The sequence below is a fragment of the Neofelis nebulosa genome, chromosome 15, assembly GCF_028018385.1.
Source record: "Neofelis nebulosa isolate mNeoNeb1 chromosome 15, mNeoNeb1.pri, whole genome shotgun sequence".
NCBI lineage: Eukaryota > Metazoa > Chordata > Mammalia > Carnivora > Felidae > Neofelis > Neofelis nebulosa.
The window spans coordinates 46,664,103-46,681,649 of NC_080796.1; the positions used below are offsets into that span (position 1 = coordinate 46,664,103).

General features: G+C 52.2%; 1 protein-coding gene and 1 long non-coding RNA gene across 2 annotated transcripts; one reads left to right on the plus strand and one right to left on the minus strand.

Annotated features, from left to right (window-relative positions):
- Positions 1 to 903: 903 nt before the first annotated feature.
- Positions 904 to 5,370, minus strand: PHLDA3 (pleckstrin homology like domain family A member 3). Its single transcript, XM_058700348.1, has 2 exons — positions 3,838 to 5,370; positions 904 to 2,360 (listed from the first exon to the last, which is right to left on the minus strand). Exon 1 carries the CDS (start codon positions 4,285 to 4,287, stop codon positions 3,910 to 3,912), a length of 378 nt encoding a protein of 125 aa, XP_058556331.1. The 5' UTR covers positions 4,288 to 5,370; the 3' UTR covers positions 904 to 2,360; positions 3,838 to 3,909.
- A 3,951-nt stretch (positions 5,371 to 9,321) lies between these two features.
- On the plus strand, positions 9,322 to 10,216 carry LOC131495713 (uncharacterized). Its single transcript, XR_009254079.1, has 2 exons — positions 9,322 to 9,490; positions 9,843 to 10,216. It is a non-coding gene; the product is annotated as an uncharacterized LOC131495713 (long non-coding RNA).
- Positions 10,217 to 17,547: the final 7,331 nt, after the last annotated feature.

The window sequence follows — 17,547 nt, forward strand, 5'->3', positions numbered from 1 at the left end:
CTACTATATTCTAGGGTCTGTGCTAGGGGTTCTAACTGCAGCACACCCATCAGAGGGGCCGGGGCTCTCCCAGCACGGGGAGAAACTGAAGCTGGGTTTGGGCAGGAATGAAAGCACAGGTGGAACCAACAGGGCTGTGTTCCAGAAAGGCAGGGAGTGTCAGAAACCAGAGCCTGCCTCTTCCTCTGCTCTGTGTGCCCCCTGCCCCTGGACACCCCGTGCTGGCTGTGCCCCCACTGCCCTTTGCAGCCAGGCTCTCAGAATGATCTGGCAAACGCCAGTGAGGCTAACACAGTGCTGGGCAGAGGAGGCAGAGCCCAGCATTCCCCCGGATGCTCACACCAGCTCTACAGGCACCAGTTGGCATTTTAGCTCTCTACCAGACTCAGGGCTTCTCGGGGCAGGGTCAGATTGTGTCCCCCGTCTCTGCATCACCAGTGCCAGGCACAGCGCTGGCAGAGGAGAGGCATCTAGGAGTACGTATTTGCCGGCATCCACTCCCACCTGCTCCCACTCTCCCACTTCTGAGGGTCTGGATACCTCTTTTCTTTCTTTATGTCTGAATCCCCACTATCAGCAGCCTTTCAGTTCGATTTGAAGAGCAAGGATTCTATTTTAGAGGCCGTCTTATAGAACAGAGATGCTAACCCTTTCCCATTCACATGGCTCCAACAAAGGGGTGGAGACCCCATCATCTTCTCGCCAACCCCCCCCCCCCCCAGCCACCCAAGTGTGGCCATCGTCACCATCTTTCTCCCCAAGCCCATGACAGACATCACCAACTGACCACAGCATGCTAGGGGAGCCCAGATCTTGCTCAGCACATACCAGGGGTGGCGTGGAAGATGATGCTTGTTTGCGATGCTGGGACTAAGCTATCCATGAAACAGGGATACAGCCTAATGAGGTAATAAATGAGATATTTGTCAAAACTCTCTTGTAATCTGTAAGTTCTTTGTCACTTGTGAGACGTGGTGCTCGTAGCAGATGAACAAGGTACTCCCGAGGACTCTAAGGTACTGGGACATAGGATGGGGAGGTCTTGGCTGGACAGTAGGAGAAATCTGATGGGGAACGAAACAGGTCAGAAGCACAAAGAGGTTATTAAAGAGACTTCAAATTGCTGAAGGGGGCCACACAGCCCCCTCGTTCCTTCTGGAGACTCTGAAGTAGGCCACTGCTTTGCCACAGGGAAGGCCAGACGTGGTGGGCAATGGAGGAAAGGAGGGCAGAGTAAACTGCTGACCACAACATGGAAAGATCTCGAGGGTTACCCGATGAATTTCTGTGTAACTCAGGCAGCTATTTCTCTGTACTTCAGCTTTTCCCGTGCTGTAATCATTCCTTTTAAACCATCCAGCAAGGAATACTTACTGCATAAATGTGTGAAGCCTGAGTATATAAATGACAGGGAGACCAACTCTGCTCAGAAAGCGGAGCCACCTCCCAGGATGGCAGGGGCGGCATGGCCTTCTGGAAAAGCAGCTACATAGACTGAGTTGGCCAGTAGAACATCCCTCAGTCCAGGCCTTACGGTCCCTCCTTCCTAGGACCGCTGAGGTCGTGCCTCCTAGGGCTGCAGTGTCTCTCCCCACCCAGGCCGGAGATCTCAGAATGGGTTATGGAGTGGAGAAGCGGGGGTAGGAGAGGGATGCTCCAAGCACTGGGTCTTTGTGGGCAAAGAACTCCATTCAGCAAACAGTGTGGTCACTGCCCTTTGCGGGGACTCTTCATTTTGGGATAGGCATGAAATGGTAATGGCCAAACCCCCACCCCACCCCCACCACCTCCAGGCCTAGCACCACAGTGGGGGGGAAGATGGGCAGGAGGTGGGGGGCGAAGTGTGCAAAGAGAAGGCCTGGATGGGTGGGGGTCCCAGAAGGACCTAAGCAGCAGGAGACCCTCAAGTGCGGGCCTCAGGGCCCATCAGCTCCCCCCACCAAGGTGAGTCCAGAAGTGATGCCAGGCTGGTTCCTCCCCGGGGTACCAGGCTGGCCTCCTGAGTCCTGAGGCACTGGCTTGGCACCCCATGGGGAAATGTCCTCCTCGCGGCATGGCACAAGCTGGGGACTAACAACAGTCTGCAGCCAGATGACGGGGCCGCCGAGGGGAGGGTGCTTGGATGCCAGCTCTCCATCACCATCTGTATGTCAGGCTGTGGCTGCAAAGCCCTGAGCTGGGAATGTCCGGAGACTCTGAGAGTGTCCAGGGGCTGAATCTTCATCCTCAGCCCCACATGGCCTTCTGCCCTCCTCCCCGGGCCCCATCCATTCCTTCAGCTCCAGCGTCTCCTCCACATGGCTTCCGCCTTGACATATGGAGCACAGTCACGCTCCCATGAGCCAAAAGGGGCAGGAGAGCTGGCAAGAAAGAAGAGCAGTCAGGGCAGGGGCAGACACTGAGATAAGTATCCACAATGAGCTGCTTTCCAGCAGAGCTTTCCGACCTTCTCCACATCAGGAGAAAGGTAGAAAATAGTATTTGTACAACACACTGTGATCAGGGGAGGAAACTGCTTCCTCCGAGTCCCCCTGAGGCCTGAGGGATCAATATGGACCAGTTCTCAGTACAGCAGGTCTCCCTCCCTCTCGGCTAACCCTCACTACAGTCAACAGGAGGGTCAAAGGGGTATATGACACCGGGTGGGGCTCCAGGCTCACCGGGACTCTCCTTGGCAAGGTGGAGAACTGCGGGGCTGGAGGGGGAGATGGTATGAGAGGGGATATAGGTTTCCATCGGAGAAATGAAAACCTGAGTGGTATAATTCCGTCCTCGGCCCTACTCGTGGTTCCCACGGGGAGGGAGTGGCATCTGGGGAAGAGGGCACAGGGCTGGGAGCCAGGGCTTCTAGGTTCTATTCCTGGTCCCTCCCCTGGGCCTTCCTGACCACAAATCCGCCCCTCACCCCCTGCCCTACTGCTCAAGGAGGATTAAGACATCACAAATAACAAATCATGACCCCATCCTGCACCCCTCCACCCACCCTGCCCCAGTGCCCCACCCCCTTCTCCAGCTTCTCCTCTTCTGGCCCAGCTGGGCATTGGCTGGCACTCAGAGGCAGGCGGACAGGCCCATTCCCCCTTGGTATCGGTGGCCTGGCCTCTGGCCTGGCCTGCCCACCCTCCAACACCTCTGGTCTGCCAGCAGCTCAGCCCTAGGACCCGATATCCACTGTCAAGAATGGGTAGTGGAGGGGCGCCTGGGTGGCGCAGTCGGTTAAGCGTCCGACTTCAGCCAGGTCACGATCTCACGGTCCGTGAGTTCGAGCCCCGCGTCAGGCTCTGGGCTGATGGCTCGGAGCCTGGAGCCTGTTTCCGATTCTGTGTCTCCCTCTCTCTCTGCCCCTCCCCCGTTCATGCTCTGTCTCTCTCTGTCCCGAAAATAAAATAAAAAACGTTGGAAAAAAAATTTTTAAAAAAAGAATGGGTAGTGGAGCCCTGGCCCAGCCTAGTCAAACCCTCCCCCTAAGGGCCCACCTTGGGAGCTGGGTTCTGTTCCCAATGACTCTGCTAACTGAAGGAGACTGTCTTTCTGCTGGAAAGCCTTAAGGGAATGCGCAGGCCAGCCTCCCTCCACCAGAGCCAGGGCAGAACCAACCTGTAGGGAGGCCCATCCCACCATCTTCCTCTCTGTCACCTGGGGCACATACGACCCTCCTGCCTGGGGCCCCAGGGGAAAGTCCAGCTCTTGGCCTCCCTTGCTCAGACTCCTAAGCTCCTACTCCCTGTCGGCCCTAGGGTCGTTCAGCTTAGACGTGGAATGCTGGTAGGAGTCCCCCATTTTCTCCATAAGGGAAAGAGAAGGAGAGAAAGGAGGGTTCAATCTCCAGGGGCCTACCTGACTTGACCTCCGTACACCACGTGGTGGGGAGGATGCGGAGCATGAAGGTAAGATGGCAAGGTGTGCGGTTTAGGACACGAGGGTCCCGGCCCCGAGGCTCTGCCTGGCCCGCACAGTCTGGATTGCCTGCTGGTTCTTGAACTTGACCAGGCCCAGGGTGATCTGGGCGTTCCAGCCAGGATCCTCGAGGGGGCAGCGGAAGTCGATCTCGCCGCCTCCCTCGGTCACCAGCGTGAAATAGATGTGGCGCCCGGTGCTCTCCACGCATTCCACGGCCTTGATGCGGGCGAAGCTGAGCTCCTTGGGCCGGCCGCCGGTGCCCTTGGCCTCGAAGAGCTGCAGCCCGCGCTCGGTGAGCACACAGCGCTTCCGCTTCCACAGCTGCAGCAGCCCGCCGCTGCGCTTCTCCAGCACGCCCTCCTTGAGCACAGTCGCCGCCGCCGTCATGGGCGCCCAGACGTCCCGGGAAAACTGCAGGCTGCGGTGGGCGCTGCGCCCTCCCCGGCTCGGCAGCGCCGGATTCTGGCGCCCGGGGCCGGCTGGCCGCGCGCCCTGCCACCTGCGCCCCGGCTGTCCGGTGCGCCCGCCGCGCAGTCCTCGGGCCACCGCCGTCCGCTCGGCGCCCGCAGCCCCGCTCCGGCCCCTCCGCCGCCCCGCGCGAGCTGCCCCGCCCGGCCACTGCCCGGTGCCCCTGTGGCTTCCCGGTCCGAGAGCCCGGCTGCGCACTGGCACCACGCTCGCCCGCTCGCTCCGCTGGGCTCTGCCTGCGCGCTGGGCGGCAGCTCGAGGGATGTGCCCTTACATGTTCCTCCACTCGCCTCCTGCGCCGCCCGCCGCGCATTCCTGCCCCGGCGGGCCCTCCCCCGCGCCGCGCACCCGGCGGGGCAGGGCTCCGGGGGGCGGGGCCGCGGCGGGGGCTCGGGCACTCACTGGAGGCGCTGGGCGCCGGGCGGGGACGGCTGGTACCGACAGGGGGGCTGCTTACCCAGCAGCCGTAACCTCGTGGCCTGCCGTGTGCCGCTTCTTGGAACCACAACTCCTCCAGGCCTCGGACGTAGGGGATCGTGGAGGGGCGGGGGTAGGGAGCGGCTCCTACTTTGAGAGGGTCGCTGCTGGTGAGAGGGGCTAGCTCTGTGGTCGCGCAGTGCACCCGTTGGGACTTGCATAGTGGGCGTCAGACATCTGCTGGACGTTTCCCAGGCCGCGGGAGCCCTGGCCCCCCAGCCTGAGCCCCTTCTCCTAGTTTGGCCGGCTCCCCTTTGGCACGAGGACGATCTTGGGGTGGGGGGTGGGGGCTAGGGATCAAGCCTCTGTTGGGTTCCCTCCCCTTCTGCTGCCCAGCTGTCTCTGCGTGGGCGACCCACCCCTCCTACTCTTACCCACATCTCCAGCTCGGGGAGAAGGGTAGAGAAAAGCCAGGGCGAACTGAGCAGAGAGAAAACCTGAGGTCGCTCAGCCTCTCTGTGGTAGCGGAGAGGGGACCCCATCGTGATCTGGAGAGGTCACTTCCTGCAGTGTTCTTCGTGGCACACACTTGGAGACACCCGTCGCTCAGCCCACGTGGGCCACCCGTGGCCAGCCCACGTGGACTGACCATGCCTGGAGTTAGCTGCTAGCCTGTTTGTTGCAGACCCTCCGCGGATTCCAGCAGCCTCTCTCCGCCATCCTAAGAGAACGCGCTTCCCCAGGAGTCCTCGCTGAAGGGGGATGGGGAGGGAGAAGGCTTCCCTCCCTTTTCGGCCCTAAGGGCTTTGCGCTGAGTTGAAAGCCCTGCAGTGTTGGGTTCAGACCTCAATCCTTCCTCCTTGACTGCTGTGTCCCCGCCCACCTTGGGCAGCTCCATTAGCCTCCTAAAATTTCCTCTTTTGTCAAATGGAAAGATTTATTCATTCTTAGTTCATGAAGCTCTGATGAATAAGTTAGATAACATTTGTGAAAGCCCCAAATCCGGGCCTGGCAACTCTGAGTCCCAGTAAAATGTTATTTCCCCCCCCTCCCCCCACTTCTATTGCCTTCAGAGGAGGATGGGGACCGGGAGAGTAGGCCAGGCACAGGAAGATGGGGCCTCTAGGTCCTAATTCTGCCTGGTCTTGGTCAGCTCCTCCAGGCCCACAGTTTCATAAGGGCCTATTCATTGACATGTTAATAATAGAGTATTATGGGAATAATAATATGTAGTAATGACAGTAATAAGACCTCTTTGTACCCACACCCTGTTTCCATCCTCCTGCCCATTGATGTGGAGCTTGATGGGCACAAAGAGGGTCCAGTGTAGAGGGGAGGGGTGCCCCAAGTCAGGAGGTGGAGGAAGGCAGCTGTCAGTGTCCCACCACAGCTCTACAGCCCCATGTGCTGCAGGAGCACCCACGCCCCAGGACAGCTAACTCCCTAACCTGCAGAGTACCCCGCCCCCCGCCCCTGCCCTGGGGAGAGGAAGTGGCCAGCATCACGAGGAAAGAGAAGCAGCCAAGATAGGTGTCTCTTGAGACACAGAGGGCAGCAACAGACAAAGCTCGAAAGTACCCACAGTCCTGTCTTAGGGACCCCCAAAGTCTCAGTCTGCCTGCCAGCCATGCCCTCACATGGCTTCTCTCGCCAGCCCACACCCCCCACACACACACCTGCTCCATAAGAATCTCCCGAGTCCAACAACCTGGCATAGTCCCACCATGATCCAAAGCTCTATCTTGGAGGAAACAAGGCTCTAGACCAGGCTGCTAACCTGCTCCTCGCTCCGTTTTGTCTCTATCGCTTCCTCCTCTCCCTACCCTGAGCCTGGAACTCACTGATTCACTCTCCAGTTTCAGGTTAATTCACAAAGGTACGCACTTTTAAACTTTATAGGGGCTCCTCGTGTTTTTTATTCTCTTGATAAATCGGTATTGTTATTATTGTGCTCGTTTTCCTGATGAGGAAAGTGAGCTCAGAGAGGTCAGGCAACCTACAGTAGGTCACCCAGCTCTGTAGATGACAAAGCTGGGAAGATAACACATGGTAGCTAAGAGGACCCAGGATCTTGTAATGACACCACCCTGCCTCTGTATAATCATCTGAGTACCCGGGGTCCTTTTTTACACATGACCCAGCCACCCACACTTTCCTCTTTGGTGTACCGGGTGGAGTGGTACCAAGTGTTTGGACACAGGAGAAAGGGCAAAAAAAGGCAGGAACATTGGATAGCAAGAGTGAGTGGGTAAAGAGGAAGCCAGAGGCGGAAATTCAGTATGGCATACTCTATTGCTGGAAAGGTCTTTACCAAGTAAACAACCAGTTCCCGACGCCACCTCTCCTCGGTGTCCTGTGTAGGTCTTACTGGGAGTCCTATCCTCCGATCTCATGACCTCTTGGGAAGAGAGGAGGTGACTCATTCTAAATCCCTCCCCAGAATTGGCATTCTGCCTGGTAGCCCCATTTGAGAGATGCCTGGGCCCAAGTAACCCAACTTGGTGCATCAGGAGGATCAATAAGCATTCTAGAGCCAGGGGAGCAGGGCTGGGCTGGGGAGGCTCATGTTGGTGCTCCCCTCCTGCCAGAGTATCCCTATGCTGCCCCTGGGAATTGGACCTCTAACTTAGCCTTCCTGGGGCACTCAGTTGGGGGCAGTGCTGGGCCCCGGAGATGCTCACTCAATTCTTATGGGCTTGTTTACCCTACACGGGACTGCTGGACAGAATGTCCCTGGTTGCAGCCCAAAGCTGGCTCCGCCCTCTGCCCAGCCCAAAGGAAAGCTGATCTGCACTGTCAGGCAGTCTGAGTCCAGCTGGAACGGGCTAGACTACAAAATGGCCCCAGGGAATAGTGTGCTAGAAATGCTCCAGCTAGGTCTGAGCCATCCCTGGTGGGGAGGAGGGAGCCCTGGATCCACTTGGTGGTGACCCAGGACAGGATGAATGGCAGATGGGAATAAGGTGGGACAGAGGCCAGAATGGGACCCAGAGGGACATAAAAAGTAACATGGCTTTTTGTTTTCTACGATATTTACTTAATCTTATAAATTCTGTTTAGTGGTCATCAATTGTTCCACTCAATCTATAGGAAAAGCATCAAAGATCATTCTACTTACAAAATAGAATTTCTATTAACACTATAAAAATTGGGGCGCCTGGGTGGCTCAGTCAGTTAAGTGTCTGACTCTTGGTTTCAGCTCAGGTCATGATCTCACGGTTTGGAATTTCGAGCCCAGCATCCGGTTCTGCGCTGACAGTGCGGAGCCTGCTTGGCATTCTCTCTCCTCTCTCTCAGCCCCTCCCCTGCTCTCACTCTCTCTCTCTCTGTCTCAAAATAAATAAATAAACTTTTAAAACAAGGGACTTAAAAAACAAAGTTAAAAAAAAAAAAACACTGTAAAACTTGTAAAACGGAAGTAAGATCATGTCACTCCTTTTCCTGCAATCTACCAGAGCCTTTCATCTCTGAGTAAAGCCCCTCTCCTGCTGGTTTTCTCTCTATAGCACATACCGCCATCTAACATTCTTAATGTTTTTCTTATTTGTTATCTATCCCCTCTACTAGAATGTAAGTTCTGTGCCAGCAGGGAATTTTATCCTGTTTTCTTCATTCCTTGTGGCTGTAGCACCTAGAATGTTGCCCAGTACACAGTAGGGCCTCAGTAAATCATTGTTGAATGAGTGAACGAAATGGTAATGGAACTGACAAAAATTGGGAGCTGGAGAAAGGAGACTGTAGTAGTTTCCTTTTCTTTCATTACAAGGAGTCAATAACTGCTATCTAGTGTTAATGAACTAACAGAGAGAGGTCTAAGTACATTATTTAAAAGAATTATGGTAAGGGGTGCCTGGATGGCTCAGTCGGTTGAGCGTCCAACTCTTGATTTCTGCTCAAGACATGGTCTCCACGGGTTTATGAGATCAAGCCCTTTGTCGGGCTCTGTGCTCACAGGGAGGAGCCAGCTTGGAATTCTCTCTCTCCTCTCTCTCTGCCCCTCTCCTCTCTCTCAAAATAAACAAATAAACATTCAAAAAAGAATTATGATAACCACTAGATGGTCACAGGGAATGTTTAGGGAGAGACTGTTCTGGATGACATTGTAATGGTGGATACACGACATTATGCATTTGTCTAAGCCCATAAAACTGTGTAACACCAAGAGTAAACTTAATGTAAACTATGAACTTTAGTTGTAGTAAATATATTAACATTAGTTCCTTCGCTATAATAAATGTACCACACTAATGCAAGATGTCAATAACAGGGGAAACTATGGGGGCAAGGAGAGATACGTAGGAATTCAGTACTATCTGATCAATTTTTCTGTAAATGTAAACCTGGTCTAAAAACCAAGTCTGTTATTCAAACAAACAAAAATAAATGGTTAACCGTAGTTCCTCTGGGAAAAGACAAGGAGAGAAGATAAAGACTTTTGCTTTTTCATTGGTCATCATCCTGTACAGCTTGATTTTATTTATTTATTATTTTCTTACTATATACATGTTTTGCTTCTCTCTCTCTCTCTTTTTTAATGTTTATTTATTTTTGACAGAGAGACAGAGTGTGAGGGGGGGAGGGGCAGAGAGAGAGGGAGACACAGAATCCGAAGCAGGCCCCAGGCTCCAAGCTGGGGCTCGAACTCACAGACCGCGAGATCATGACCTGAGCCAAAGTCAGACGTTCAACCGACTGAGCCACCCAGGTGCCCCAATCTCTCTCTTTTTTTTTTAAAGCAGGCTTCATGCCCAGCAGGGCTTGAACTCATGACCCTCCGACCAAGACCTGAACTGAGATCAGGAGTCAGACGCTTAACCGACTGAGCCACCCAGGCACCCCAATGTTTTGCTTCTCTTAAAAATCCAGTTAAATGCACAATACACAGATGTTCATACACAGTGGAGCAGTTAACAATAATGAAACAGATCTGTAGCTCTTAACAGAGAGATATCTAAAATATGTTGTTTTGCAGGGAAAGCATTTCAGTACAGTGAGCGTCAGAAGGTGTAGAATACGATCCCAAATGAACAAAAAGTTTGTGTCTCTCTGTGGTACAGGTTTTATCTGGAAGGATTCACACCAATATGTTGCCTATGGAGTCTCCAGGATGTGGATCAACAGCATGAATACGCTTGTTGCTTTATAAGCATGTTCCTACAGGCATTCTCTGTTTTATTGCACTTCACAGATATTGTGCTTTTTACCAGTTGAAGGTTGGTAGCAACCTGCATCGAGCAAATCTATTTGCACCATTTTCCTGACAGCATTTCCTCACTTTGTGTCTCTGTGTCACCTTTTGGCAATTCTCGCAATAGTTCAAACTTTTCCGTCATTATTGCATTTGTTACAACGCTGATCTGTGATCAGTGATTACAGCTCAGTGAAAGCTCAGATGATAGTATGTTTTAGCAATAAAATGTTTTTGAATTGAGGTGTCTGTACAATATCTTTTTGGACAGAATGCTGTTGTACACTTGATGGACAACATACAGTACAGTGTAAACACAACATTTAAAAAATTGTTTTAATGTTTATTTACTTTTTTTTTTTTTAATTTTTTTTTTTTTTTTGTCAACATTTTTTATTTATTTTTGGGACAGAGAGAGACAGAGCATGAACGGGGGAGGGGCAGAGAGAGAGGGAGACACAGAATCGGAAACAGGCTCCAGGCTCCGAGCCATCAGCCCAGAGCCTGACGCGGGGCTCGAACTCACGGACCGCGAGATCGTGACCTGGCTGAAGTCGGACGCTCAACCGACTGCGCCACCCAGGCGCCCCAATGTTTATTTACTTTTGAGAGAGAGAGAGAGAGACAGACAGGCAGACAGACATAAGGGGGAGGGGGAGAGAGAGAGAGGGAGACACAGAATCCGAAGCAGCCTCCAGGCCCTGAGCTGTCAGTACAGAGCCCGGCGCGGGGCTCGAACCCACGAACCGCGAGGTCATGACCTGAGCCGAAGCCGGACACCCAACCATCTGAACCACCCAGGCGCCCCTAAACACAACTTTTATGTGCACCGGGACATCAAAAAATTCATTTGATTCGCTTTATTGCAACATATGCTTTATTGCAGTGGTCTGGAGCCCAGCCCACAATATCTCCAAAGCTGTGCTTGTATATGGTTTGGATGTCACACGCACACATGTATTGCACATATTTTAAAAATAAAACAAAAACACAGGGCTGGCTTGAAAGCAAGGGCCACTTTGGAGATGTAAATGGTAGTCACTGGCCACAAGATTTCTCCAGGGTCAGCGGGGCCTTCTGGAGTGGGCCATGTACACCACAGCAGAGCAGCCGGGGGGCTGAGCCGTGGGGCTCAGCCTCTCCTATATCTGCGCTTCCCTTGCCCTTTCCCTACCCTGGAAAACACAGAAATAGGCAGGTGTCCCCACAGGCCCCTAGGCACCTCCCTCATTGTCCCCTAGTCACTGGAAATGGAAGGCTCATCTAGGCTGCCTGGGTTTGACCCCTAGTAAGGAAGAGGTGGTGCGGTGTAGACAAGTACTTCTCAGACTCTAATGTGCAAACAGATCACCTGGGGCTCTTACAAATGCGGATTCTGATTCAGTAGGTCCGGGATGGGATCTGCGATTTTGCATTTCTAGAAGCTTCTATGTAACATTGATGCTGCTAGTTCCTTTGAACATCCAGGGTCTAGAGCAGTGGTTCTCAAAGTGCGGTAGCAGCATCAGCATCACCTGCGAACTTGCTAGAAATATAGATTCTAGGCTCGACTCCAGACCTACCAGAAATTCTGGGTTTGGAGCCCAGCAATCTGTGTTTTAATGAGCCTTCCGCATGATTCTGATGCATATCAAAGTGCGGGAGTGTTATGTGCAGAGGAAGGAGCACTCAGTCAGGAGTCAGGGCACCCGTGTGATAGCCCCAGCTCTGTGACACCTTGGACAAGTCCATCTCAGTTTCCTTGCGCATCTTGTCTAGCTTGTGTCAGATCTGAAAGAAAGCCTGGTTAGTGTACATGGAACTAACTATGGAACATCTATACTGGTTGTCTTCCCTTTAGGTAAGACAAAAAGAGCATTGCTACTTCCTCTCAACCTCCACATTCTCAGATGCAGCTGGTCAGGCAGCTCCTGATCACTTAGATGACACAGGAAAATGGGTTTGCCCACAGCCCTGCTCCTCCCTCCCCTCCTCCCTCTGGTTTCTGCACACACCCTCCAGTCCACAGGTCCCTCCCCGCCCTCCTCTCCCTGGGAGACCCAACTCCCCCAGCTGACCTCTCCCCCAGACTTATCCTGACCTGCCTGTACCCCTTTGATGTAGAGTCCTTTGTTCTAGAGCTTTGGGGTTTCCTCGGATCTCCCTGTTTCTCTAAAGGGAAACAGAAGAAAAAACTGATCAAGGCTTCGAGTCTAATGATTTGGGTTTTATGGGCACCATTGCAACAGACATCAAGTGGGTAGCAACCCTGCAGCCGACCCGCCCAGGCTTGCTCCTGGGCCTGGCTCTCTCGGTGGAAATCCCCTCCCACGCTCAGCCCTTTAACCACTTTCCAGCCCAATAACTTTCCTGATTCACCAGGGATCCCTTTCGTCTTGAGAGCGGCCAGTAACCCCCTCTCGGATGGGGCCGAGTCTGGACTTGAAGGCATTTGATCCCATCTTGGGTCTGGCAGAGATTGGACTTGTGGGCCTGGGCTTCAGGTTGGGGCCTGCAGAATCTTCCCTTTTCCCACGTCGTTCCGGCATCTGGGTGCCCATGTTGTCGGAGCGAAGGGGCTGCCCTGGAGTGACCCTTGTCCTTGGGAACAATGGGCTGAAGAGCAAGGACAGCAGAAGACTGGCTGATGCCCAGGGATATAGTGGTTGAGACCTGCCAGCAAGAGCTGGGCAAAACTGTACACATCAATTGCTTTCTATTTCATGGCTTTTGTTTCCTGTTCTTTTTAACAAGAATAATGTGCTTCAAGTGCAATTAATATTTGAATGCATTTTTGTAGCAAAAAAATTTCAAAATATGTACAGTATCTTTTCATCGTCCTTCCTGTGCCCCCAACCCCATAGACAACGGTCACTGAGCTTGGCAGAGGTTGTGTCAGACATTTGTCTTGACCTCACACACATTTGCACCCAGGTTATTTTAAAACGGTGTCGTCATCAGTAATGGCAGAGGTTGGTTGGACAATTCATAAGTCCCCTGCCAGCCCTGACATTTTCTGCACTTGTGGGTGGCTCTTCTCTCTCCTCCTAAAGAGCAACCATTCATGGGATCTCACTAAAATTATGCCACGGATGTGGGGGTTCTCATAGAAGAGAAAAGGATGGAGGGAAAGGTAATATCACAGGGTCAACAGTTCCTTCTGTGAGAGGGGATTATAGATACTGGCTTTTTTTTTTTTTTTTCCTGCTTGCCCTTGATTTTCAAATGTTTCATAGTGAGTGATTATGAATTTTCATGAGTATTACTTGGATCATTGAGAAGTTCCTATGTAGTGCCATTATCAAGATCAGGCAGGAGAAGGCAGTGAGGTGTCCAGCCTGGGACTGGGGTCAAGAAGTTAACCAATGGCTCAGGGTAGACGGGTGTAGAGGGGCTGAGGGAAGGGAGGGAAGTTCCTGGTATGTTCTTGAACATAATCTACTGGGAGATTCATGGAAAGGAACATCACAGTAAGTCCTATCAGATGTGAATTCAGTGTTTTACAAGCCACACTCTGGGCTAGGCACTAGGGACACAATGGTGAATCAGTGGATCACACTTCTCTTTTTAATGGGGACTGGTAAAACAGGGGGAGGTGGAGCTCACATCCTTAGGGAAGCCCCTCCCACCTTCAGGAAGAGGATTTCCCTACTATTGAAGAGGTAAGCATTAGTTGTTTGACAGGCCACAACCTTGACTTTGTAGACATACGGACCCCCAGTACTGGATACAGTCTACCGAAGGTGTTATCCCCATGTCATAGCTGATAGGAGTATGCATATCAGTCAGGATGGGCTAGACTATGGGTCACTAACAAATTCCCCCCAAATCCCCAGTACAGATTCCAAACACACATTCTCAGGCCCCACCCACTCCAGCTGAATCAGAATCTCTAGGATGGGGCTGGGAATCTATTTTAAAAGCTTCCCCCTAGGGATTCCTGGGTGGCTCAGTCAGTTCAGCTTCCAACTTCAGCTCAGGTCATGATCTCACAGTTCCTGAGTTCGAGTCCCACATCGGGCTCTGTGCTGACAGCTTGGAGCCTGGAGCCTGCTTTAGATTCTGTGTCTCCCTTTCTCTCTGCCCCTCCCCCACTCATGCTCTGTCTCTCTCTCTCTAAAATAAAAATTAAAAAAAACCTTTTTTTAATTAAAAAAACCTTTTTTTAATTAAAAAAATAGGGGTGCCTGGGTGGCTTAGTCGGTTGAGTGTCCAACTTCAGCTCAGATCATGATCTTGTTGTTCATGGGTTCGAGCCCCACGTCAGACTCTATGCTGACAGCTCAGAGCCTGGAGACTGCTTCGGATTCTGTGTCTCCCTTTCTCTATGCCCCTCCCCAACTCGTGCTCACGCTCTCTCTCTCTCTCTCTCTCTGTCTCAAAAATAAATAAGCATTAATAATAATAATGATAATAAAACAAAATTAAATCAATAAAAGCCTCCCCCAATTCAGGGGAGGCTCTGCTCACTGTGGCACTCACAGATCCAGATCGACAGAGGCTCTATCTTGATACGTTTGGTCATTTGTAAATGGGTGTAATGATAGCACCTATGTCTCAGGGTTACTGTAAGGATTAAGTGAATTAATACATGTAAGGTCTTCAAATAAGCTACGGCACATAATAAATACAAGAGATGGAAAAAATGATAACTTTCTGTGACAGGGAAAAGGGAAAGAATGGCATCCACAGTGAGTCCTAAAGAGTTCTGCCCACGGGTGACACAAATTACTTCTCACCTTAAGTTAGGGGCCAGAGCAAGCCACACGGCTACATCTAACTTCAGAAGAGGATAAGTGTAACCCTATCATGTGCCCAGAAGATGGGGAGTGTCTGTAAAGAGCAGTGTGGCCACCATGGACCCGTTGGTGTCCTCAGGAGGCAGGGCCATGAGGCAAGGTGTCCAGGGACTTCCCTTCACTCCTTGATTAGAGAGAATCAACGCCCCGCCCCGGCCCAGCACCAAGCCCTTGAACCCTCTGGAGGAATCAGGTTGAGGTCAACAGAGTGGAACTGTAAAAGGTTCAGGGCAGATGCTTCAGCAAAGTCACCAAGGGCTTGTCTGGGCATGAAAAATGCCCACTAAGGGCTTTATTTATCGTAATCTACTTCCTGAATTTCCATGGCCTTTGGGGCGAGTCTTCCTAGGCCCATAAACTTGGAACATCAGAGCTGGGTGGGTCCCCTAGAACCTGGCAGCTCAAGTGTGGTCCCGGGATCAGCAGCAACACCACCTTCCCCTGGGAGCTTGTGACAGAATCTCAGGCCCCACCCCAAACTACTGAATTATAATCTGCATTTGAACAAGATCCTCAGGAGATTCGCATGCACCTTAAAGCCTGAGAGGCACTTCACTAGAATTAATTCAGGCCAACATCTTCATTTCACAGAGAGGCTGACACCCAGAGGGGAGGAGGGCGGCTCAAAGTGACACAGCTGGTTCCAATCTTGGCTCCAGCGCTTGCCAGTGATTTTGTGCAAGTCGCTTAAAAATTCACTGAATCTCAGTTTCCTCTTCTATGATAAAGGGATTATATAACTACTTCATAGTGCTGACGTAGGAATCAACTAAGACGACATTAAGACCACTGCCAGCACATAGTACAAGCTCGGTACATGTGAGCTATTGCTATGGTCCTAACTCACTGTTCTGACACCACATCTCGTACCTCCTGGCACATGCAGTTTCTTCTAAAAGAAGGAGGAGCAGGGGATGGGACCCAGCTGCTTGTGTCTATATCCTGCTCTGCCATTTGACCTTGAGCCCAGTTCCTCAATTGTTCTTTGGTTCCTGGCTTCAGTTAGATCATTCATAAGTGGATATAATGATGGCACCTACTTCATAGGCTTATTGTGAGGATTAAATGAATGAATACGTTTAAGGTCTCCAAATAGGCTATGGCACATAGTAAATGAGCGAGATGAATGAATGATACCTCTAAAGGGTCCAAAAGAGGCGGTCTAGATTGGATGGAGCCAAGCCCCGGGTAGGGTAAGGGTCTTTCTCAGAGGGAGTTGCTTCGGCTTTGGCCCCCAGACCTATGGCAAGTCCCCAGTCTGCTTCTCTGGCCCCTGCACAGCCCCCAACCCCTGGCTGGGTTTTTCTTTCTTTCTTTCTTTTTAAATTTTTTTTAATGTTTATTTATTTTTGAGAGAGACAGACAGACAGAATGAGAGCAGGGGAGGGGCAGAGAGAGGGAGAGACACAGAATCTGAAGCAGGCTCCAGGCTCTGAGCTGTCAGCACAGAGCCCGATGTGGGGCTTGAACTCACAAACAGTGAGATCATGACCTGAGCCAAAGTTGGTCGCCTAACCAACTGAGCCACCCAGGTGCCTCCAGGTTTTCCTGTCTCAACTGCTGAGATAGCCTCACTGGTGCTCCCTTGTACCTCGATCAGGAACCTCAGAAAGGCCAGAGCATTTTTGTCCTGGAGATGCACAGACTCGGGCAGGTGGGGCCACTGTTTTGAAATCTCTGAAGCACAGTCACACTGGAGAGGAGTTAGATCTGCTCTAGATGACTCTGGGGGACAGAAATAGGCAGCTTTGGGAAGTCCTCTCCAATCATGACAAGTATTCAGAGGCAGCTTCAGCTGTCAGGTGGGGCAGGGGCCTCACCTGAGAGGTTAACCAAATACAGATTCCAAATACAGATTCTCAGGCCCCACCCAGGCCAGCTGAATCAGAATCTCTAGGGTGGGGCTGGGAATCCATTTTAAAAGCCTCCCCCAATGATTCTCTTGTTTGTGGGGAAGGGGGGGGGGAGCATGGCCAGGGGGTTAGGGGAGGGGAGAGCAACCGGAGGAGTGAGAATCATCCGCTGGACGATCTGAGGGTTCTCTTTTGATCTTGACCACCTCCCTTTCTTGATCTAGTTCTGGAAGACATGGCCTCACTGGGATTCTGCCCTTTTCTAGAGGATTTCTGTGCCCTTGATTCAGGGATTACTCCCAAAACCCACCAGCAGCTCTAACCACCGCCCCCCCCCCCTTCCCTGCACCCTTGTCCCATGGCTCCTTCAGGTCTTTCTGCATCCTCAGGCCCTCAGGTGACCCAAACAGATTGCAAGGGCACTTCCTGGAGGCAGGCCTCAGGGGGCTGGGCTGGCCTCCCATTAAGACAGGCAGCTGTTTCCCATCACACCCTAAGAGCCCACATCAGGGCCACACCCCCAACCAGGCCATTGTTCCCACCAAAATCGGTCTCCTGAAGGCGCCCTGGATGCATAGCTCAGAGATCACAGATATGAGAAAAGAAATACCTGAGTAGGCACAAATATCCTTGCTCCCCCTCTGCCCTTGGGTCAATTCCACAGTTGGATATACCGCAGTGCCCCGTAGCTTGCAAATCCTCCGACGGAGACTATTATCTGGGGTTTGGAGGCGAGCGCCCTCTCGCGGCAGAAATTAAGGTTCCCAGGGCCAAGGGGGAAGGGGTGTGGGATACGCGGAAGCGGAATGCAGGCCTATTGCCCCGACCCCACAGCGCCACCTGCTGTCTCCGGGCACAGCGCCAGCGCTGCGCCCGAGGGTAGAGGGCCCACTCCCTGCTGGTGGACTCTCCTTTTCCCAAGGCACCGTCGCCTCCGGGTGAC